This window comes from Schistocerca serialis, chromosome 1 (genome assembly GCF_023864345.2).
Source record: "Schistocerca serialis cubense isolate TAMUIC-IGC-003099 chromosome 1, iqSchSeri2.2, whole genome shotgun sequence".
Classification (NCBI taxonomy): Eukaryota; Metazoa; Arthropoda; class Insecta; order Orthoptera; family Acrididae; genus Schistocerca; species Schistocerca serialis.
The window spans coordinates 1,261,758,272-1,261,783,710 of record NC_064638.1 but is presented as its reverse complement, the minus strand read 5'-3'; the positions used below and the strand labels follow the sequence as shown (position 1 = coordinate 1,261,783,710).

The 25,439-nt window shown below is 45.3% G+C and overlaps 1 protein-coding gene across 1 annotated transcript in view; it reads left to right on the top strand.

Annotated features, from left to right (window-relative positions):
• Window positions 1-25,439, top strand: part of LOC126456813 (Down syndrome cell adhesion molecule-like protein Dscam2) — a 389,296-nt gene that overhangs the window by 27,358 nt on the left and 336,499 nt on the right. Inside the window, exon 3 of the mRNA XM_050092611.1 lies at window positions 24,173-24,325. Coding sequence (XP_049948568.1) covers window positions 24,173-24,325 — 153 coding nt within the window. The remainder of the gene's footprint in view (window positions 1-24,172; window positions 24,326-25,439) is intronic.

The following is a 25,439-nucleotide window of genomic DNA, read 5'->3' as shown; positions in this document are numbered from 1 at the left end:
TATGATCATTTCGCGAGACGTACGTAGGATGAAGTAATATGTAGTCGGACTCTTCTTGGAAAGTAAGCTCTCGAAATTTCAACAGTAAACGTCTCCGTGACGCACAACGCCTCTCTTGTAGCGTTTGCCACTGGAGTTCGTTGAGTATCTCCATAACTACCTCGCAGCGAGTAAACTTTCCTGTGTCGATACGCGTCACTCTTCGTTGGATCTTCTCTGTATCTCCTGTTAATCTTGCTTGGTAAGGGTCCCAAATAGATGAACAATACTCAAGAAACTGTCGAAAGACTATCTTGTAAGCCACTTCTTTTGTGGATGAAGTAAATTTACTTAAAATTATGTATATGAATCTCTGCGTGGAATCTGGTTTTCTTACTATTTGTTTTATAGTCATTTCATTGTAGGCTGCTCCAGGTGGTTACTTCAACGTTTTTTAGTTTACTTACTGTTTCTAGTCATTCATCACCAGTAGTGTAAACGAACAGCAGCAGATTTTTTCGCCTATATATGGGCAGTAAAAAACATTTATTCACGTTCATGTTCAACTGCAAGTCCCTGCAATAATAGTCTATACGCTGCAGGCCTTCTTTCAATTGGCTTACAGTCTTCGCTGTTGCAACTTTCCACTATGCAAAAGCAAATGTACGGATCGTTCCTACTACAATGGCATGACCAATTACCTGCTCTATCTTTGTCAAACTGGGCCTGTAAGTACGAGAGTGGTTCAAAAAGTGAGGCAACAAGTCCTCTGCGAGAATAGAATAATTTAGGACATTAGAGAGACACACGAATTTGCTTAGACACATATTGCTTTTTGACAATGTTTATCTAAGCATTTGATCCACTGGTAGAGTCAATTGTCGAAATCTGCGTTAAAGAAATCAAGTCTAGGAGGCAATTAACAACAGCGTCCTGAATAACAGCACCGGTTCTGAAATGGCAACTGGCTAGTTACTTCTTTACCTTTCCGAAGAGATGAACTTCGCTAGGTACAACGTGTGGGCTGTATGGAGGATCTCCCAATACAGTCCACCGGAAACACCTGGAGGAGGACGTTCGCAGTAGGTTGTTCTCGTTCAACGACATTTCTTTCGAAAGCAGTCCCAGGCGTTTCTTCCGAATCGCCCTCTGCAAGCTCTGAAGTTCCCTTTGCTTCCTCAGCAGTTTTCTAACTCGGTTGTTGTACCACGGTGGCTCTTTTCCATCTCTTACGATCTTGGTTGCACATACTCATCTAACGCATATTGTACGATGGTTTTGAACTTTGTCCACTGATCCTCAACACTATCTGTACTTGAGACAAAACTTTTGTGTTGAGCCGTCAGGTACTCTGAAATCTGCTTTTCGTCACTTTTGCTAAAAAGAAAAATCTTCCTACCTTTTTTAACATTTCTATTTACGGCTGAAATCATCGATGCAGTAACCGCTTTATGATCGCTGATTCCCTGTTCTGCGTTAACATTTTGAATCACCTTGAAGAAAATGACTTATTGATACATAAGCAACGCGGATTCAGAAAATATCGTTCTTGTGCAACACAGCTAGTTCTTTATTCCCATGAAGTAATGAGTACTGTCGACAAGGGATCTCAGATCGATTCCATATTCCTAGATTTCCAGAAGGCTGTTGATGCCGCTCCTCACAAGCGACTATTAATCAAATTGCGTGCATATGGAGTATCGTCTCAGTTGTGTGACTGGATTCGTGATTTCCTCTCAGAGAGGTCACAGTTCGTAGTGACAGACGGTAAATCATCGAGTAGAACACAAGTGATATCTGGCGTTCTGCAAGATAGTGTAGTAGGCCCTCTACTGTTCCTGATTTACATAAATGATCTAGGTGATAATCTGAGTAGCCCCCTTCGATTGTTTGCAGATGACGCTTTAATTTACCATCTAGTAAAATCATCAGACGATCAATTCCAATTACAAAATGATCTAGTGAGTGAAACTTCCTGGCAGATTAAAACTGTGTGCCCGACCGAGACTCGAACTCGGGACGTTTGCCTTTCGCGGGCAAATGCTCTACCATCTGAGCTACCGAAGCACGACTCACGCCCGGTCCTCACAGCTTTACTTCTGCCAGTATCTCGTCTCCTACCTTCCAAACTTAACAGAAGCTCTCCTGCGAACCTTGCAGAACTAGCACTCCTGAAAGAAAGGATACTGCGGAGACATGGGCTAGCCACAGCCTGGGGGATGTTCCCAGAACGACATTTTCACTCTGCAGCGGAGTGTGCGCTGATATGAAACTTCCTGGCATTAATCTGCCAGGAAGTTTCATATCAGCGCACACTCCGCTGCAGAGTGAAAATCTCATTCTGATCTAGTGAGTATTTCTGTACGGTGCGAAAAGTGGCAATTGGCACTAAACAAAGAAAAGTGCGAGGTCATCCGCATGGGTACTAAAAGAAATCTGATAAATTTTGGGTATACGATAAATCGCACAAATCTGAGGGCTGTCAATTCGACTAAATACCTAGGAATTTCAATTACGAGCAACTTAAATTGGAAAGACCACATAGATAATATTGTGGGGAAGCCGAAACAAAGACAGCGCTTTATTGGCAGAACACTTAGAAGATGCGTCAAACACACTAAAGAGACAGCCCATATTACACTTGTCCGTCCTCTACTGGAATACTGCTGCGCAGTATGGAGCCCCTACCAGGTAAGTTTGACGGAGGAGATCGAAAAATAGCAAAGAAGGGCTGCTCGTTTCGTGTTGTCTCGAGATAGGGGTGAGAGTGTCATTGATTGATACGCGAGTTCGGATGGCAGTCACTGAAACAAAAGTGGATTTCTTTGCGGCGAGATCTATTTACGAAATTTCAATCACCAACTTTCTCTTCCGAATGAGTAAATATTTTGTCGACACCCACCTACCTTGGGAGAAATGATCATCATAATAAAATAAGAGAAGTCAGAGCTCGAACGTAAAGATTTAGGTGTTCCTTTTTCCCACGCGCCATTCGAGAGTGGAATGGTAGAGAAGTAGTATGAAAATGGTTCGATGGACCCTCTGCCAGGCACTTAAGTGTGAATTGCAGAGTAACCATGTAGATGTAGATGTAGGTGTAGGTGTAGATGTAGATGTAGATGTGGTCCAAGTGTCATCGAGCTGCGTTACTTGGCAGTGACACGGTACGCGGAAGTTACTTTCGTCCTTAATTTTTGCACGCTAGCGTATAATTATCATTTCATAAAGGCGTAATTTTGTTTTAAAGCTTTTTATACTTTACTTTTTACTTTTTCGTGTCCGGAAACTACAATTTGTTTGCCCAGTATTGGGCAATGTCCAATGCTTCTTCTTTAGCCAGCCATAGATCGTCGAGGGTGCATCTGTGGGGGCAGGCAGGGCATTTTAGAAGATGTTCCACGTCCTGTCGAGTGCCGCAGTCGCATTTGTCGTCATTTTCGTCCAACAAACCCCATTTGATCAGATTAGATTTCACAGGAGCCACCCCAGTTCTGATGCGGATAAGCATTCTCCAGGTTTTCCAGTCACCAGAAACGCCGCTTAGTGGGTCCTCTCTTAGTGGATAGTAGATGGGGGGCCCATCTAAGGCGCAACTTAGGATGCGGCGTCTGTATTTGAGTCTGCTGGGGCCACACTCTTGGCCAAATAATGTGTGTCCGGCATCAAAGGTTTGTTTTAGATTCTCGGTATGTTCATGGGCTTTCCTACGTGAGTCAGGGTTTCTGAAACCTGCGGTCCTGTGAAGATTTTCTATGGGGGTTGGTTTCATGCAGCCTGTCACTATCCTGCATGTTTCATTCAGGCTAATATCTAACTTTTTTGCGTGGGCGGATCTGCACCATACCGGGCAGGCATATTCGGCAGCTGAGAAGCACAGATCTTGGGCTGAAGTTCTGACCACGGTAGGTTTGGCACCCCATTTGCTGTTGGACAGCTTTCTTATTAGGGAATTTCGTGCTTCTACTTTTTTGCGTGCTTTTTCGCAATGATATTTGTACGTCAATGTTCTGTCCAGCACGACGCCAAGGTAGGTGGGAGTATGTGTGTGTTCTAGTAATGTCCCATCCCAGGTAACATTGAGCCTGTACTTTGCCTGCCTCGAGTTCAGATGGAATGCACTCACTTGCGTTTTGGAGGGATTGGGATTTAGAGAATCCTTTTTGTAGTAGGTTGACATAGTAGAAAGGGCGGTTTCTAGTTTCTCCTCGATGGCTTCAAACCTGTTTCCTTGAACTGTTATTGCCAGGTCGTCTACATATACAAAAGTTTTGGTTTTGTCTGGAGTTGGTTGGTCATTTGCGTATATGTTGAATAGGATTGGCGCCAACACGCTCCCTTGGGCGAGCCCATTAAAGCAAGGAAGGTGCCTCCAAGTGTGCATTATACTTACATGATACACGGCGCTCCCCGGAAACGTTGCCCAATCGGACAACGGCCAAACCTTCCTCCACCGGAAACCAATGCAATAAAAAAAAAGCTTTTTATAAAACACTGAAATGTATACTGAGTCCCGTATCAGGTCCTAACGTTTGTTGTGCGGCCCATTGATGGACCATAGCACGTAGCTGCGGATCTAAATGCTACAAAGTAAGCACCTCCCCAAACAGTTGCGGCACCTCCACGTCGCTACAGTGAGACACTGCTCGCACGGTGGTAGCCTGCCGGGAGGGGAAGTGTGATGGGAGGCGATGTCGGCGGCCCTGAAGTGCTTCCGAGGGCTTCGTACGTGATAGCGGCACTCCAGAAGCGTCAGATCCCAGCGGAGACTCCCTAACTTAATGGGAGGAGGCAACTACCGCTCCCGAGCGAGGCTGCGGCGCGATCAACGCCCCGCCCATTCGTCGCATCCCGTCCTCCCACTCCGCTCTCCAGCTCTCTCTCTCTCTCTCTCTCTCTCTCTCTCTCTCTCTCTCACACACACACACACACACACACACACACACACACACACACAAACACGGAAGGGGACGAAAGCGGGGAACAGCGGCAGTTATCTGTCGCTGCGCATCAGTCGTCACTCGACAACTTTACAGCCGCGTGCAATCTCGTTAGGTTAAATAGTGCGTATACACAGCACCGGGCTCATACATCCTTTCTGGGCGTGTGCGTAAACATGGGTCGGAATACGGAATGCGGAACAGCGGAACACGGACGGCGCGAATAGAGAAAGACACAGACGGGTTACCCCAAACGCCGCGTCGTCAGCCCAAAGTTTCCGTTGGCGCTGAAACAGTTGAAAAGCGTCTCGTCCTTTCCGGTCGTAAATGGCTGGCGCCTACATCAGCGGAATACAGAGATTGGTGGAGGCCCCCTCGATGAAACGACCTTTCGCCAGCACCTGGGAGTAAAAGGAGGTCGTAACTGGAAATTGCTTGTAGCGCTGTGCCCATCATTTCTCCTTCTTCTTCGTACGCCTGCCGTTATACGGGATAGAACCGAACTCCACCGACAAAAATTCGGAAGTTATTTTCTGTTTGCATGCGTCGGACTGTACACACGTACCTTGCGTACCTAGCTCTATTTACAAGGCGATAATCAAAAATGTTGACTGCCCGTCGTTCGATAAAAAAACTGACGCAATCGAAATAATAACTACGACCGTGACAATCGAGGGCGTTTCCTTTTTTTTTTTTCTTATTTACACGTCACGTTCCGTAGGACCGAATTGAGGAGCAAATCTCCAAGGTCATGTAACGTGTCAGTACATGAAATTACAACATAAAAGCAATAACAGATAAAAATAAAAGTTTATGAACACGAAAAAAGACAGTACACAAGTTTAGGTAAACGCAATCAACAATACGATAACAATCAGCTTAATTTTTCAAGGAACTCGTCGACAGAGTAGAAGCAGTGACCCACGAGGAAACTCTTCAGTTTCAATTTGAAAGCGCGTGGATTACTGCTAAGATTTTTCAATTCTTGTGGTAGCTTATTGCAGATTGACGCAGCAGTATATTGCACACCTTTCTGCACAAGAGTTTAGGAAGTCCTAGCCAAATGCAGGTTTGGGTTCTGACGAGTATTAACTGAGTGAAAGCTGCTTATTCTTGGGAATAAGCTAATATTGCTAACAAGTAATGACAGTAAGGAATATATATATATATATATTGAGAGACCAATGTCAAAATATCCAGACTCGTGAACAGGGGTCGACAAGCGGTTTGTGGACGTACATCACCTATTGCCCCAACCGCCCGTTTCTGAACCAAAAATATCTTTTTAGAATGGAAAGAATTACCCCAGAATATAATACCATACGACATAAGCGAATGAAAATGAGCAAAGTAGACTAATTTTCGTGTCGAACGATCACTCACTTCAGATACCGTGCGAATAGTAAAAATGACATCATTAAGTCTTTAAACAAGATCCTGAATGTTGACTCTCTACGACAGTTTACTGTCTATCTGAACACCTAGAAATTTGAATTGTTCAGTTTCACTAATCATATGCCCATTCTGTGAAATTGAAATGTCATGGTTTGTTGAATTGCTAGAAACTGTAAAACCTGAGTCTTACTGTGATTTAGCATTAGTTTATTTTCTACAAGCCATGAACTTAGGTCACGAACTGCACTATTTGAAACCGAGCTAATGCTGCACACAACATCCTTTACTAACAAGTTAGTGTCATCAGCAAACAGAAATATTTTATAGTTAGCTGTAATACTATAGGGCATATCATTTATATAAATAAGGAACAGGAGTGGTCCCAACACTGATCCCTGGGGCACACCCCCTTGACTGTACCCTACTCAGACCCCACATCACAGCCATTATCAACGTTGTGAATAACGACCTTTTGCTGTCTGTTGCTAAAGTAAGAGGTGAACCAATTGTGAGCTACTCCCTGTATTTCGTAATGGTTTCAACTTCTGGAGCAATATTTTGTGATCAACACAATCGAATGCCTTAGTTAAATCAAAAACAATGCCTAGCGTTGGAAACCTTTTGTTTAACCCAACCAGTACCTCACTGAGGAAAGAGAATATAGCTTTTTCAGTTGTACATTTGATAGCAAATCGTGTGATATAAAATGATCAATTATCCTTACATACATAGCCATTCAATAACTTTTGCAAACGCTGATGGCATAGAAATAGATCTAAAATTATCTACATTATTCCTATATCCCTTTTTATAAAGCGGCTTTACTACCGAGTACTTTAAACGTTCAGAAAACCGACCATTCCTAAAGGAAAAATTACAAATATGGCTAAATACAGGGCTAAAATGTGCAGCGTAGTATGTGATGTTTAACTATGCAGCGTAGTACTTTAATATTCTGCTAGACAATCCATCATAACTATGAGAGTCCTTAGTCTTCAGTGATTTTAATCATTGACTCAATCTCCCCCTTGTTTGTATCACAGAGGAGTATTTCAGACATAAATCTCGGAAAGGCATTTGCAAGAAAGTTATATGATTCCCTGTAGAAACTTAATTTTTACTTCATTCACCAGCAATGCTCAGAAAATGATTGTTAAATACTGTACATATATATGATTTATCAGTAACAGAAATATTTTTACTGCGAACTGACTTTATATCCTCGACCTTGTGTTGCTGACCAGACACTTCCTTGCTAATAACATTTTTAAGCACCTTACTATACTGTAGCTTGATTGTGACTACTTCTAACATTTTGATATAACTCCTGTTTTATTCCACAAGATATCCTTATCCCACTAGTCAGTCACCTGGGCTGCCTATTACTGCTAGTACCCCGTTTAGGACGTTCTAATGGAAAGCAACTCTCAAAGAGCATGAGAAACGTGTTGAGGAAAGCATTCTATTTATCATCTATGTTATTGGCACTGTAAACATCCTGCCACTCTGTTCCTTGACAAGATTTAAAAAACTCTCTATTGCTGTTGGATTAACTTTCCTTCATAGTTTGTAATTATATGTGACATTTGTTTGAGTACGGTACAAAAGCCTTTTAGTGTTAAAATTTGTGCATCATAGTCTGAAAGACCATTCACGAGTCTACTAACAGAATGCCCATCTAGTAATGAAGAATGAATAAAAGTATTGTCTAAGGCTTTGCTGAAGTTCCCCTGCGTCCTAGTTGGAAGAAACACAGTCTGCATCAGATCATATGAATTTAGGACATCTACCAACATCCTTTTTCTTGCACCATCATATACAAAATTAATATTGAAGTCACCACATATAAATAATATCTGGTGCTTCCTACAAAGTTAATCAAGAACCCTCTCTAGCTTGAGCAGAAATGCTCTGAAGTCGGAGTTAGGGGACCTATAAACAACAACAATTATAAGTTTAGTTTCACTAAATTCAACTGCCCCTGCACAAAATTCAAATATCTGATCAGTGCAGTGTCGTGATACATCTATGGGCTCAAATGGAATACTGTTTTTTACGTACATAGCCACTCCCCCACCCCGCAAGGAACTCCTTGAAAAACAGCCAGATAATCTGTATCCTGGCAAAGGAAGCCTCTGGTTGTCAAACAACGTCTTATTTTGTACTGCTGCATATAATAAAAAGTAAAATTGAATCACCAAATTCTATGATACACATCTAAAACTCTGATAACACTTGGTCTTACCCTTGTGAAACTTGGACATTAATAAAATAAGAAGAGGTGAAACTAAAAGTCTTTGAAGTGAGAATTTTGAGAAAGGTATTTGGAGGAATCCAAAATTAAACCTCAGCAGAATACAAACAGCTAACAAATACAGAAGTCTATGATTTACATGGAGAGACAGACATGCCCAAAGCTAAAGCTACGAGACTTCCTTGCCTTTTCTAAAAATCATGATGTGCCTCAATTGCTATATCTGATGTTTTTCTTCAAACGTTTTTGGACAAACACCAGACCACAACAAACTTTCCGACCAAACCTGGTAGTATTTGAATAAAGGAGTTTCCTACAGCTAGCGTGCCAAAGTAAACAGTTCTGAAAAGGATTTGAAAGCTCAAAATAACGAAGAGTCCGTTGGACTGCACAAATATTCAGAGGTATGTACAAAACGCCGTAAAGAAAACGAAGACTTTTCAGAAGACCTATGCTTTGTTTCTTTGGCAGCGTAACTCAAGGCATGAATCTCCTAATTGTGAGGAACTGGGAAGTTAAAACCCAGAGAGAAATACGAGGGACATTCAATAATTGATACAACAAATTTTTATCGGACAATTTAGGTTCAAAAAAGAGGAATTTGTTGTGGGACATCGTGCAATATTCCCCTTCAGCCCCTATCGCTTCATGAAGTTCCGATAGGTAGTAGCTCCATACGAAGCCTTCAAAATAGTGTCTGTAATAGGGGTACGTTCCAAGCAGAGAGCTGCCACTGAGCTTCTTTCGTTGGAAAAACAGAGCATAGCAGATATTCACAGCCGTTCGCAGAATGTCTACGGGGACCTCGCAGTTAACAAAAGCACGGTGAGTCGTTGGGCGAGGCGCCTGTCATCATCGCAAGAAGGTCGCGCAAACCTGTGCAATCTCCCGCGTGCCGGCCGAACGCATAGAGCTGTGGCTCCTGCAATGCTGGAACGTGCAGACACTCTCATTCGAGGTGGTCGATGGACCAGAATCAAACAAACATCTGGTGCTGACACACTCTTCCACCAGTTGGGGTACTCAAAGTGTGTGCCCGCTCATCCACCCTACAGCCCGGACCTCTATTCTTCTCCCATCTGTTTGGCCAATGACGGATGCACTCCATGGGAAGCAGCACATGGACAATTGGGAGTTTACTGATGCAGCAAAACGTTGACTCCGATGTCGACCAGTAGAATGGTACCATGCGGCCATACTGGCTCTCCAAGTAAGGTGGCCTAAGGCCGTCGCATTTCACTGAGATTGTGTTGAAAAATACGTTTCGTAGCCAAAAGAGTGGAGAATAACGTGGTGTATGAGAATCCTAAATACTAGCAACCTACTTCCAGAAAAAAATGTGTTGCATTACTTTTTGAAAGCCCCTCGTACCTGGCAAGACACTGTGAAATCAATAACTAATACCTTTCAGAGCTGGTTAAGCTCGTTAATAGTAAGTGAACAAGTGGATAGACGATTTATGATTGTTTGTCTTTGTGTAGGACCAAATCATTTTTATTATTTATTAACACAACAGAGATAAGAAGTATTATACTCACGATAAGCAATTGATTTCTGGAGAGGAAAGTAACAACAAAGAATAAAAGTGTACGAACCAAGAGTATCTTTGAGATAGCAAAGCCATCAAAGTTTCTGACACAGCCGCTCTCAACCACCTGTCAGACATTACGGCGTGGACAGATTTTAATCACAGCCTCTGTGGCCACATGCCAGTTCGCCAGGTACCCCTCGGACTGCTATTGGATTCCGATGCCCCGAGCTCTGCACATATTAAATCGCCGCTCGTTCGTTTGCTCGACTGCTGGGACAGAAGTGTGGTATTGCATAAACAGCCGCAGCATCCGCGCTTTAACTCTGGCAACTGTAGTACAACACCAGACCCTTACTTGCCCTCTTTGCTCCTGCGATAATTAATTACATGCCGATCTCACTTCACTCGTCTGCGTTTAGGGGAACTTGGTTTGTGTGCTGCGTTCACCAACACTCGTCTAATTTACGCTTCAGGCACCAGACATATCTCTAAAGGCAGTGATAACACACGCAGCGGTTTTGTCTCCGTTTTCACGAAACTGGTCTCGCATTTTGGTGGTCGTTGGTTCAGATCGCTATCCCGTATCCAGATTTAGGTTTCCCACAGTTCCCTTAAGATGCTTAAGACAATCCTTGTCGTCGTCGACATATTAAACTGTAGTCTTGATTCCTCACTTTTTACAGCAACAGCGTGACACAGCGTCCCAGTGAGATCTAACAGGGATTTCAAGGTAGTCTGTTATGTTGCTGATTTCCCATCTTCTAGAGCGTTTACATAATACACTAACGTCTGTGAAATTTCAGGTTGAAGCGATTTACGTATGTTGAAATTAAAGAGGGTGAGAAACTGTTTGTGTTGGAAATTTACGAATTAATAACATAAAGTGGAAATTCTCCGTGACAGTTCTCAGTTACCTAAGTGAAGACGAGGGGAATGCAATAACGAAATAATTAACACAAGAAAGGGCACCTTAGCCGCAGTGGAACAAGACAGAAGTCACGGATTATCAGGGGAATACTCGGCTTACTGATGAAAGAAAAGTTAGATAGGAAGCTGAGGACAGATTTTAGGTAAAATTACAGACGCTGTTATCAGGATAAATCAGAACGTATGGAAAGTCAAATAAGACAATTGAGAAATAGAAGGTGGTAAGGCAACCTCTGTTAAATGCAGAAACATAGTTGGAAATTCGTATGGAGTACATTGAAGGTTTGTGTGATGGAGAAAATCTGTCATGAATAATGACAGATGTTGTTGTTGTTGTTGTTGTGGTCTTCAGTCCTGATACTGGTTTGATGCAGCTCTCCATGCTACTCTATCCTGTGCAAGCTTCTTCATCTCCCAGTACCTACTGCAGCCTACATCCTTCTGAATCTGCTTAGTGTATTCATCTCTTGGTCTCCCTCTACGATTTTTACCCTTCACGTTCCCCTCCAATACTAAATTGGTGATCCCTCGATGTCTCAGAACATGTCCTACCAACCGATCCCTTCTTCTAGTCAAGTTGTGCCACAAGCTCCTCTTCTCCCCAATTCTATTCAATACTTCCTCATTACTTATGTGATCTGCCCATCTAATATGGAGACGTATATTAAAATTATGGAGAGACATGAGTCCATAATATGGTCAAAGTCTGACATACGAGGGGCGTTTGAAACGTCCGTGCAAAGTCCGACATATGGCACCACCGGCGCGTATCGAGGTCATTTTTAGTTAGTAGGATCTTTGGAAAGAAAGCACACCATGTTTCAGCCATATTGGTCTATTTCTTCGTTTTTAGCATTCGTGTGAATCAAGGAAGTCGAGTGATAGTCCAAAAATGGACGAAAAAGAATTTCGTGTGGTGATTAAACATTACTTCATGAAAGGCAAAACGCCTCAGGAGACTAAAGAGAAGCTTGATAAACATTACGGTGAGTCTGCACCTTCGAGTAGAACAGTTTATAAGTGGTTTCAAAATTTTCGGAGTGGCCATATGGGCGCAAGTGATGCTGAACGTTCTGGACGCCCTGTGGAGGTTGCGACTCCAGAAATCATTGATAAAATCTGTGATATGGTGATGGATGACAGAAGAGTTAAGGTGCGTGAGATTGCTAGTGCTGTGGGCATCTCGAATGAACGGGTACATAATATTTTGCATAAACATTTGGACATGAAAAAGCTACCCGCAATATGGTTTCCGCGATTGCCCACTCTTGACCAAAAACGGAATCGTGTGAAGTGTTGTAAGGATGGTTTGCAGCTGTTCAGGAAGAATCGGCAGGGCTTTATGCGTCGTTTCGTAACTGTGGATGAAACATGGATACAGTACTATACTCCTGATACCAAACAACAATCTAAACAATGGGTTACCCAGGGAGAATCTGCACCAAAGAAAGGCCAAGACCATTCCTTCGACCGGAAAGGTTATGGCGACTGTCTTTTGGGTTTCGCAAGGGATCGACTATCTGGAAAAGGGTAAAACTATTACAGGTGCATGTTATTTATCGTTACTGGACTGTCTGAAAACCGAGCTGCAGGAAAAACGCCGGCGATTGGACCGCAAAAAAATTCCTTTTTCATCACGACAGCGCACCAGCACATACCTCATCAGTTGCGGTCGCAAAATTAATGGTCATACGATTCCAACTCGTTTCACATCCCCCCTACTCTCCAGACTTGGCTCCCTCGGACTACTATTTGTTCCACAATTTGAAGAAATGGCTGGCGGGACAAAGATTTCATTCAAATGAGTATGTGATAGCAGCAACTAATAGCTATTTTGCAGACTTGGACAATTTCTATTATTCAGAAGGGATCAACAAATTAGAACAGTGTTGGACGAACTGTGTAAGTCTAAAAGGAGACTACGTCGAAAAATAATAAAGGATTACCTCAAACACGAGAGTAGTTTTTATTTTTGCACGGACTTTTCAAAGGCCTCTCGTAGCTGTCTACGATCTCAGCTGAAACGAGTCAGTACGAGTCGATGATACATCTTTAGTGCTACTGTTACCTATGGTTGGCCCTACTTATAAGTGCTGAAACGGTTGAAGCTGTGAGAGTGGATGGTGAGTCTTGTCTGGATAGCGTGCCCACGGAAGGTAAGATTCCCAGTTCGAATACAGTTTTAATGTGTCAGGAAGTTTCATTTCAGTGTACATTCCGCTGCATAGTGAAAGATCCTTTCGGGTGATGATTTTTCAGAAAAATATTTTCCTGTCTTCATGCGCCTGTGTATAAAATAAGAGGGGCGTTAAATAAGTAATGCACCGCATTTTGTTCTCGGCCAGTTTCGGTTTAAAAATGCGGAATTTGTTGTGGGGGGACTGTGGAATATTCCTGCTTCAGCCCCTATAGTTACATGAAGTTCCTATAGCTGGCGATGCTATACGTAGCTTTCAAAATGGCGTCTGTTTTGGAGGCGCGTTCTGAGGAGTGTGCTGCCATTCAGTTTCTTCTGGCGGAAAACTGGAGCATCATAGATGTTCACAGGAGCTTTCAGATTGTCTACGGAGAAGTGGCAGTGAACAAAAGCACGGAGAGTCGTTGGGTGGGGCGTCTGTTATCATCGCAACAAGATGGCGCAAAACCTGTTCAATCTGCCGCACGCCGAAACTGAAGACACGGCTTCAGCGTGTCCGTCGCCACAAAAATCCAAACGCGCTTCTCGTTCTCCATGACAACGAAAAGTCTCACACAAGTTTCTACATCCGAGAGGAGCTTATGACACTTGATTGGACTGTTCCTCCTCAACTACCCTACAGCTTGGAGCCCGCATCTTCCGACTTACATCTGTTTGGCCCAATGAAGGATGCACTCCGCGGGAAGCAGTATGTGAATGATGGGGAGATTATTTATGCAGTAAGACGTTGGGTCTTTTTTTTTTTTTTTTTTTTTTTTGTTTGTGGTTTTTAGGGCGCAAAACTTCTATGGTCATTAGCGCCCAGCCCGTGACGTAGAAAACAGGAAAAAAAACGAAATTTAAAATCAGCAGCAATGGAAACAAAGTCAGAAAATTTGAGAAACTAAAGGCAGAAGGAATGCTTAAAAGTCCACTATAGAAAGGGGTTGGTTGTCCCCCAAAAAAAAGCTTCAAATGACTGACGTCATTTCACTGTCACTAATAAACTGTAGAACGCGGTCAGCTGAGCGCGTGTCATCTGCTAAAATCGACGATAGATCAGGCGATAGCTGTAGACGGGAGCGTAACGGATTAAAATAGGGGCATTCAATTAAAAGGTGTCTGACCGTCCACAGCTGAGAGCAGTGGGGACAGAGTGGGGGAGGATCACCGCTTAAAAGATGTCGATGACTAAAAAGACAGTGCCCTATCCGGAGTCGAGCTAAAATTACCTCCTCCCGACGACGCGTTCGGGAGGAAGAGGTCCAAGCGCAAGGAAGGGCTTTCACTTCCCGCAATTTATTGTGGGGAAGTGTTGACCAATGCGCATGCCATAATTGAGTGACTTGGCGACATAAACCGCTCCGTAGATCGGTAAACGGAAGAGACTGAAGAGCTGGCCGAGGAAGAGAGACTGCAGCCTTGGCCGCTATATCGGCCGCCTCATTTCCACAGATACCAGCGTGTCCCGGGAGCCAGAGGAACGCCACTGAGACGCCCCCCAGGTGGAGCAAGCGCAGACAGTCCTGAATCCGGTGGACCAGAGGGTGCACAGGGTAAAGAGCTTGGAGACTTAGGAGAGAGCTGAGAGAATCGGAGCAGATTACGTACTGTATCCGCTGATGGCGGCGGATGTAGTGGACAGCCTGGAGAACAGCGTAAAGCTCCGCAGTATAGACCGAACACTGGTCGGGAAGCCGAAAGTGATTTGGGGTGTCGCCAACAATATAGGCACTCCCTACACCTAACGATGTTTTCGAGCCATCGGTGTAAATAAATGTGGCTTCCGTCATTTGTGCACATAGAGCAGCAAATGCCCGACGGTAAACAAGTGTAGGGGTACCATCCTTGGGAAATTGACATAAGTCTCTGAGCAAGTCGATCCGGGGACGGTGCCAAGGCGGTGCTGTACCCCAAGTTGTCAAGAAGGTTTTAGGAAAGCGGAAGGAAAGAGAATGGAGCAGTTGACGGAAGCGGACTCCCGGGGGTAGTAGGGAGGAGGAGCGGCCTGAATACCAGACATCAAAGGAGGCGTCGAAAAAAAGGTTATGGGCTGGATTAGCAGGCATGGAAGACAGATGGCTAGCATAACGACTCAGAAGGATTGCCCGCCGATTGGACAGCGGAGGTTCAGCAGTCTCAGCATAAAGGCTTTCCACAGGGCTGGTGTAAAAAGCTCCAGACACTAAACGTAATCCACGGTGGTGGATAGAGTCGAGTCGCCGAAGAATAGACGGCCGAGCAGAGGAGTAGACTATGCTTCCATAATCCAATTTCGAGCGCACTAAGGCGCGATAGAGGCGGAGAAGGACCACTCGGTCCGCTCCCCAAGAGGTACCATTCAGGACACGGAGGGTGTTAAGGGAACGCAGACAGCGAGCCGAAAGATAGGAAACGTGGGAGGACCAGCACAGTTTTCTGTCAAACATAAGACCCAAGAATTTAGCGACGTCGGAAAACGGAAGGTTGACAGGGCCTAGATGTAAGGAGGGCGGAAGAAACTCCTTACGTCGCCAAAAATTAACACAAACGGTCTTACTGGGTGAGAAACGGAAGCCGGTTTCGATGCTCCACGAGTGGAGGCGATCGAGACATCCTTGAAGACGTCTTTCAAGAAGGCTGGTCCGTTGAGAGCTGTAGTAGATCGCAAAATCGTCCACAAAGAGGGAGCCCGAGACATCAGGAAGGAGACAATCCATAATTGGATTAATGGCGATGGCAAACAGTACAACACTCAGCACGGAGCCCTGGGGTACCCCGTTTTCTTGGGAGAAAGTACGGGAGAGAGTAGTGTTCACCCGCACCCTAAATGTGCGCTCTGCCATAAATTCGCGAAGAAAAAGGGGCAGCCGACCTCTAAAGCCCCAAGAGAACAGTGTACGGAGGATGCCTGTCCTCCAACAGGTATCGTACGCTCTCTCCAGATCAAAAAATATTGCTACCGTTTGGCGTTTCCGGAGAAAATTGTTCATGATATAAGTGGAGAGAGCAACAAGATGGTCAACAGCAGAACGATGCTTTCGGAATCCGCATTGGGCAGGTGTTAAAAGACTGCGGGACTCCAGCCACCAAGCTAAACGGTAATTCACCATACGCTCCAAAACCTTACAGACACTACTCGTGAGAGAAATGGGGCGATAGCTAGAGGGGAGATGTTTGTCCTTTCCAGGTTTCGGAACGGGAACGACAATAGCTTCCCGCCATCGCCTGGGAAAGGTACTGTCGGTCCAAATTCGATTATAAAGGCGAAGGAGGTAACGCAGGCTATGGGTTGATAAATGCAGCAACATTTGGACATGGATACCATCCGGTCCTGGGGCGGAGGAGCGAGAAGAAGAGAGTGCATGTTGGAGTTCGCGCATGGAGAAAACAGTATTGTAGCTTTCGCGATTTTGAGAGGAGAAAGCAAGATGTCGCACTTCCGCTGCACGTTTCTTCGGGAGAAACGCCGGCGGGTAATTTGAAGAGCTCGAAATCTCAGCAAAGTGCTGACCCAATGAGTTAGAAATTGCGACGGGGTCCACTAAGGTATCATGCGCGACAGTGAGCCCAGAGACCGGGGAGAAACTAGGCGCGCCTGAGAACCGTCGAAGCCGACTCCAAACTTCCGAGGAGGGAGTGAAGTTGTTAAATGAGCTAGTAAAGAATTTCCAGCTTGCCTTCTTGCTATCGCGGATGACGCGACGGCATCGCGCACGGAGCTGCTTATATCGGATACAGTTGGACAAAGTTGGATGGTGACGGAAAATGCGAAGAGCACGTCGCCGCTCACGTATTGCGGCACGGCATGCCTCGTTCCACCAAGGGACTGGAGGGCGCCGGGGCAATTCGGAGGTGCGTGGTATTGAACGTTCCGCAGCTGTGAGAATAACGTCGGTAAAATGTGTGACCTCATCGTCGACGCTGGGAAAGCGACGGTCATCGAATGTCGCTAGAGACGAAAAAAGTGTCCAATCGGCTTGGGCAAACTTCCAGCGTCGCGAGCGCATATATGGCAGTTGAGGCTGCAGTCGAAGAACACATGGAAAGTGGTCACTCGAGTGTGTATCATCAAGGGCGAACCATTCGAAGCGCCGAGCTAGCGGAACAGTACCGACCGCAAGGTCCAAATGGGATAAATTTGCCGTGGAGGCAGACAAAAATGTGGGGACCCCAGTGTTGAGGCAGACTAGATCCGCTTGGTGGAAGACGTCTAGCAATAGTGAGCCACGTGGACAAGGATGTGGAGATCCCCAAAGCGGGTGGTGGGCATTGAAGTCCCCAACCAGCAAATAGGGGGGTGGAAGCTGATCAAGAAGATGAAGGAGATCAGCTCGTGCCATTGGTGTAGACGATGGAATGTATACCGTACAAAGAGAGAACGTGTATCCAGAAAGGGAAAGACGGACGGCGACAGCTTGGAAGGAAGTGTTTAAGGGGATTGGGTGATAATGGAGAGTATCATGGAGCAGAATCATGAGTCCTCCATGGGCTGGAGTGCCTTCAACAGAGGGGAGGTCATATCGGACGGACTGAAAATGAGGGAGAACAAAGCGGTCATGGGGACGCAGCTTTGTTTCCTGAAGACAGAAGATGACCGGCGAGTAGGATCGTAAGAGGATCGACAATTCCTCCCGATTGGCGCGAATGCCGCGGATATTCCAGTGGATAATGGACATAGGGTGAACAGAAATGGAGGAACGTCACCAAGGGTGCTGTCAACTCAACGACTGCTCAGAGCTTGCGACCGACAGGATGGAGTGGCATTCAGTCGAAGGCAGAAGATCCTGATCCATAGGTTGGTCAGGAGCAGCTCCTGCCACCAACGATCGGCCAGTTGACCGGCCACCAACAGTGCGCCTCGGCGACACAGAAGATGGCCGAGGGCGATTTCCGCCAGGTGGTGCTGTAGATGGGACACGCCTTGGCGGAGAAGGAGAGGAACTGTGTTTCTTCGTAGCCTTCTTGGAGGTATGTTTAGATGAAGGAGGAACCGATGGTTGTGAAGTTGCAGTACGTAAAAACTCTTCACGAGAATGCTCTTTTTTGGAAGACTTGGCGTCTGACTTTTGGGCTCGAGATTTAGCAGAACCCGACGAAGGGTGAGCCATAGAGTGGGCAGGCGAAAGAGGTGAGGTTGAACGGGCGATCTTTGCGCTGGCCGATCTGACGACCGTGGTACTAAATGTGAGATCGCAAGTCTGCGTGGCCGCCTCCTTTGTTGGCCGAGGAGAAGCAAGGACAGCGCTGTATTTTCCTTTCTGAGGCACGGTGGGCTGTCGACTGGCGAGTAACTTTCGAGCAGCAAAGGTCGACACCTTTTCCTTCACTCTTATTTCCTGGATCAGCTTTTCGTCCTTAAAAACAGGGCAATCTCGAGAGGAAGCAGCGTGGTCACCCATACAGTTGATGCAGCGAGGGGATGGAGGTGGACAAGCACCCTCATGGGCATCCCTGCCACACGTAACACATTTGGCCGGATTGGAACAGGACTGGCTGGTGTGATTGAACCGCTGACATCGATAGCAACGCGTAGGGTTTGGGACATAAGGGCGAACGGAAATTATCTCATAGCCTGCTTTGATTTTTGATGGGAGTTGAACTTTGTCAAATGTCAAGAAGACAGTGCGGGTTGGAATGATGTTCGAGTCAACCCTTTTCATAACCCGATGAACAGCGGTGACGCCCTGGTCAGACAGGTAGTGCTGAATTTCTTCGTCAGACAATCCATCGAGGGAGCGTGTATAAACGACTCCACGCGAGGAATTTAAGGTACGGTGCGGTTCCACCCGGACAGGGAAGGTGTGGAGCAGAGAAGTACGCAGCAATTTTTGAGCCTGGAGGGCACTGTGTGTTTCCAACAACAGGGTGCCATTCCGTAGTCTGGAACAAGACTTTACAGGACCCGCAATTGCGTCGACACCTTTCTGAATAATGAAAGGGTTGACCGTGGAAAAGTCGTGACCTTCGTCAGACCGAGAAACAACAAGGAACTGTGGCAACGATGGAAGAACCGTCTGTGGCTGAGACTCAGTGAACTTACGTTTGTGAGCAGACATAGTGGAAGGTGAGGAAACCATTGCGGAAGAATCCCCCATGATTACCGGCGTCTCCGATGGCGCGCTCCTCCCTTGTGGGGGCCCTCACCGAGGGCACACCCGCCTTAGGTGATTGTTCACACCTCAGGTCACACCTCCCGACAAACGGACGGAGGGACCAATCGGCACTTTCGGAAGGTATCAGCTCGGGTAATCACCCCTCCCTGGGCCTGGCCTTTACCAGGGGGTACGTACGTGTCCTACCTGTCTACCCGGGGCGGGGAATTACGCGTTACCCCGTCACCGGCTACGCATGGAAGTGCGTGGGTCGGCCTTCAGACACGCACAGGGAGGAAGAAAGAGAAAGGGAAAGGAAAGAAGAGGGGGTCTCAAACGCCGCAGCGGAGAAAAGGGTAAAGAGAAGAGGTAAGGAAAGGAGATGGACAAAGGAAGGAAGAAGACATACAAGCAAGGAAGAAGAAGAATGCGGTACATTTACAAGCGTCCGTCTCCGGACGTAGGCGCAAACCATACTCCCAGAGGGGGAGAAAGTGAAGGAATCAGCCAGAGGTGAGGGGGGGGGGTGAAGACAGGGGATGGGGAAGGATGCGGAAAGGGAAGGTATGCAGCCCGGAAAGGAAGGAAGGCCACATTAGCTCGGGGCCCCGTGCTCGCTACGCACGTATCCACAAAAGAGTTGTGGATCCCCTGGGGGGGACGTTGGGTCTGACATCCACCAGTAGTGCTACCTAATGAGCACATATTCCCTCCCGCTAAGGTAGCCTAAAGCCGTCGGCACACGGACCGTGGACGCGAACGTTGAGCGTGCCGAGTTTCTGACGTCATAGCGTTGAACAGCACGTTCGGGAGTCTTTCCGAACGTGCAGAGCAGTATCTGGCATGTCAGATATTCTGAGCGTGCGTTTGAGCGTTGACCAATGAGATGGCACAGCGCCACCTACGTCACACGCACGCCTTCTCCCTTCGGTACAGATTTGCGAGGCGCCATATTGGCATTCATTTCAAGCCTGTATGTATATATGCCGTTTCTGAGCACCAGCAATTTGAGAATCACTGGAAAACCCGTTCTTAACTGTGTGATTCGTTCCAATAAAATAATGAGAAACATCGTATTTGTGGCAAAAGAATTATTGTAACTTGCGTATTATGAGAGCTGACTATTTGAAGGCAGCGACACATTGAAGATCGACCTAAAATGCATTGTTCTTGGCACAATTTGTTATAATTAAATTTCAATTAGTTACATATCTACGATTAAGGTTTTCGACAAGGAGTAACATAATGTGATGCCTTGGGTGTACTGTTGGTTTGGCGTAATGAGTAGAGTCACGCTACCTGTCCTGAGTTACTTATAAGGGCGGTGGTTCGCTTTTCGACATTTCCAAATTTTTTTCCAAACATTCACGTATTTATTAGGTTCTGATACTTTATTATTAGCTTAATATAAGTATATACTACTATAAGTTCAGCTTTTTTGAGGGGTGACTTTGTTCGATCGCCTTAATCTACAGGACAGCTTGCGCTACTTGAATAAAGATATTTTGCTCCTTTTTCTTTTACGCTTCGTAATTCACGTGTTTTGCAAAGATTCTGCTACTGGGTAGGAACAGTGATCAAGTAAACTGTCCTTGGGGTTTTACTAAAATGTGGGAATTATGAAATAATGTTTATCTCACGAGAAGAAGTATTCCAAATTTGTAACGCACTGTTTGTAATCGAACTTTTATAAGCCTGTGTCCTTATTGATTGGACATGGTACTTTCCTTTTCGTGGACGATGGAGGAAATGTGCTTTTTAATAGAGCTAACGTGGGAATTTTACGCGCGCCCGTTGAGTAAACAGAGTGATTTACGAACTAGAAACTTCCCTCAACTGCCGCTGGAGTGCGTTGCGATAGCGTATACCACGTTGGGGCCCACGTACCGTATGCACAAGTCGCATTGTTCCTGAGCGTTCAGCGGCACGTTGAACTTGTCACGCTCAACGTTAACGTTCGACAGCACGGTCCGTGTGCCGACGGTTTAAGGCTGCCGGGCTGAACAGGGATTATGCTGAAAACTAGGAGTCTGTAGCCAAAAGAGTGGGGAATAATAGGGTTTATTGGAATCCTGAATTAAACCAACCTGCTTATAAAAAAAAGGAAGTGTTGGGTCACATGGTAGCTGAAATACAGATTTCGCGTCATCGCCGACTTCATCCCTGTTGTCAGCTGAAGATCAGACGACTAGTAGAAGCTACTTGACACTTGCGTAAGCCTACCACAGGTCGTAATGAATCCAGTGTCAACTTGGTGAGTAGAAAGATACGTTTCAAACCACATGCTTATGACTGCATCATGGAGACAGCGAAGGGGGACATAAATGAGATACCTGGGACACATTGTTCAAGGTTGATGAGAAAATGACAGTCAGGCGTAGCGCCGTATACCGATCCTGCCTTGGCGGCGGTCAAGTGGGAGATGTGTCTCAGAGCTGGATAGTGAAAACTAGGAGTCTGTAGCCAAAAGAGTGGGGAATAATAGGGTTTATTGGAATCCTGAATTAAACCAACCTGCTTATAAAAAAAAGGAAGTGTTGGGTCACATGGTAGCTGAAATACAGATTTCGCGTCATCGCCGACTTCATCCCTGTTGTCAGCTGAAGATCAGACGACTAGTAGAAGCTACTTGAGACTTGCGTAAGCCTACCACAGGTCGTAATGAATCCAGTGTCAACTTGGTGAGTAGAAAGATACGTTTCAAACCACATGCTTATGGCTGCATCATGGAGACAGCGAAGGGGGACATAAATGAGATACCTGGGACACATTGTTCAAGGTTGATGAGAAAATGACAGTCAGGCGTAGCGCCGTATACCGATCCTGCCTTGGCGGCGGTCAAGTGGGAGATGTGTCTCAGAGCTGGATAGTGAAAACTAGGAGTCTGTAGCCAAAAGAGTGGGGAATAATAGGGTTTATTGGAATCCTGAATTAAACCAACCTGCTTATAAAAAAAAGGAAGTGTTGGGTCACATGGTAGCTGAAATACAGATTACACGTCATCGCCGACTTCATCCCTGTTGTCAGCTGAAGATCAGACGACTAGTAGAAGCTACTTGAGACTTGCGTAAGCCTACCACAGGTCGTAATGATCCAGTGTCAACTTGGTGAGTAGAAAGATACGTTTCAAACCACATGCTTATGACTGCATCGTGGAGACAGCGAAGGGGGGCATAAATGAGATACCTGGGACACATTGTTCAAGGTTGATGAGAAAATGACAGTCAGGCGTAGCGCCGTATACCGATCCTGCCTTGGCGGCGGTTAAGTGGGAGATGCGTGTCAGAGCTGTATAGTGACAGATGGTGACGCGAGACTGGACGCACACGTAGTTTATGTATCAGCCGACAGAGGACAGTATTGGATAGGGGACTGTGATTTAGTTTCGATTGTGCCCACTAGAGTGCACTAAAGTAATAGAATGTTCTTCATAAACTGTTACACTATTTTCATAAAGTGTTATTATGTATTTTTGTGTATGTAAAATGTTATAAATGTGTTTTAGCAGTTGGAATGCTGCGTGAATGTGATTTAAGGTTAATATAAAGATAATTGTTTAACGAGTTATGTAGTGCGATTTAGTGTGGGAACATTTCGAAGAAGTATGGAAGTGGACAAAGGGGATTTTTGTAGAATAGATATCTAAAGTAAGTTCATGGTAAAGTGAAAGTTAATTCAGGTAAAATAACAACAGTAAATAACTTTATGCATAAACAAAACTTCAGCATGTTAGATAATTACGTCGGTAAAACGTGCAGTGGTTAGGTTTACTGTTCTGCGATTGGTTATTGATGAAAAGCGCGGACTGACGCGTGAGAATGTTGTTTTGCTATTGGCTGTTGAGTAAGCTGACCAATGGTAAAGCAATATTCTTCGCGCGCCTTTCTCTGCTGGTAAAGAAGACTTGGAGTATTCTACACAGGAGTCGGAGCCTAGCCATGAAACAGTTCGGACGTGTGTAGTAGCAGTTCCGACGGAAATGATGAGTTGCCGGATCTAGCAGTGTTTCATACATCAAAAGTGTTGTAAAGTGACGGCATAATTATTCCGATGGGTCTGTAGAAATTTCGGAATTTTTAAGTGAATTTTGTGACGAGAAAAGACATATATTCCGCGTGGCGTATTAAGCAGGTTGGTGGCTAAAAACTGTGACTGCATTTGGTACCGACAGACTTAATATTTGGCGAGCATTATGAATCAAAAACAATCAATATTTTTGTAGCTATTACGTTTTCGGGAAATGCAACACCATAAACTTGCTAACGTAAGTAAAAGGGATTGTGAGTGACTGAGTTAAGACCAGCACGGGCTTGGCAGTGATACTTGTTGACCTAAGTTTCAGAATATATTAGTTAAGGACAGAATTTCCAACCTTTAATTTCGTGTGAAAACTTTCTCCTGAAACGTAGATTAGTGACCTCAATTGCAGCCTGGTTCATGTCGAAGTACAGTGGGTTTCGCTCGGCTTCCCTACTGATGATCTGCTGAGACAAAGTTCACAGGTAGGTTCAGATTAGTCGTAAAGGGACGGAAGGAACCGGGCCGCCGCAACAGGTTGCCTACGTCAAGATCGCGTCCCTTGCTTATGATCAAATACTACTCACCCCATAACATCGCAAGAGCATTTCAGTTTCAGTAATGAAAGACGTAGAAACACTAATTAATATGACGAGTGGCCGAGCGGTTCTAGGCGCTACAGTGTGGCACCGCGTGAAAACTTTCTCCTACGGTCGCAGGTTCGAATCCTGCATCGGGCATGGATGTGTGTGATGTCCTTAGGTTACTTTGGTTTAAGTAGTTCTAACTCCCATAGTCCTCAGAGCCATCGAGTGGCCAGCTAAGATGTTGTACAACAAAGCTAGACCCAGCGCGTGACACAGGTGACTTCTCCAGTTGCAGGCGGCGGCCGCTTCGTGGTGACGAGCACCGGGGACCTGCTGGTGAGGCGGGCCACGGCGGCGGACGCCTCCTCCCGCTACAGCTGCCTCACGCTGCACGCACTCTCTGGGGAGCGGCGCAGGAGCACGCCGGCCCAGCTGCTCACCGTCACAGGTAGGCTGTCCCACAGCACGGGATGAGTTAATCTGACAGATTCCCGAAACTGTGCTACGCAACGCAATTAACTTTTCATCCAGATTAAATGCAAGAAAGACCCCACTAAACTGCATATTTTTGTTGTTGTTGTTGTTGTGGTCTTCAGTCCAGAGCCTAGTTTGATGCAGCTCTCCATGTTACTCTATCCTGTGCAAGCTTCTTCATCTCCCAGTACCTACTGCAGCCTACATCCTTCTGAATCTGCTTAGTGTATTCATCTCTTGGTCTTCCTCTACGATTTTTACCGTCCACGCTGCCCTCCAATACTAAATTGATGATCCCTTGATGCCTCAGAATATATCCTAACAACCGATCCCTTCTTCTAGTCAAGTTGTGCCACAAACTCCTCTTCTCCCCAATTCTATTCAATATCTCCTCATTAGTGATGTGATCTACCCATCTAATCTTCAGCATTCTTCTGTAGCACCACATTTCGAAAGCTTCTATTCTCTTCTTGTCTAAACTATTTATCGTCCACGTTTCACTTCCATACATGGTTACACTCCATACAAACACTTTCAGAAACGACTTCCTGACACTTAAATTTATACTCGGTGTTAACAAATTTCTCTTCTTCAGAAATGCTTTCCTTGCCATTGCCAGTCTACATTTTATATCCTCTCTACTTCGACCATCATCAGTTATTTTGCTCCCTAAATAGCAAAACTCCTTTACTACTTTAAGTGTCTCATTTCCTAATCTAATTCCCTCAGCATCACCCGATTTAGTTCGACTACATTCGATTATCCTCGTTTTGCTTTTGTTGATGTTCATCTTGTATCCTCCTTTCAAGACACTGTCCATTCCGTTCAGCTGCTCTTCCAGGTGCTGTGCTGTCTCTGACAGAATTACAATGTCATCGACGAAACTCAAAGTTTTTATTTTTTCTCCATTTATTTTAATGCTTACTCCGAATTTTTCTTCTGTTTCCTTTACTGCTTGCTCAAAAAACTGCATATATGTACAAGTTTTGTTGCATCACCCTGGTTCACAGAGCTCCTGAAAATAGATGTTCAAAATGGCTCTGAGCACTATGGGACTTAACATCTGAGGTCAACAGTCCCTTAGAACT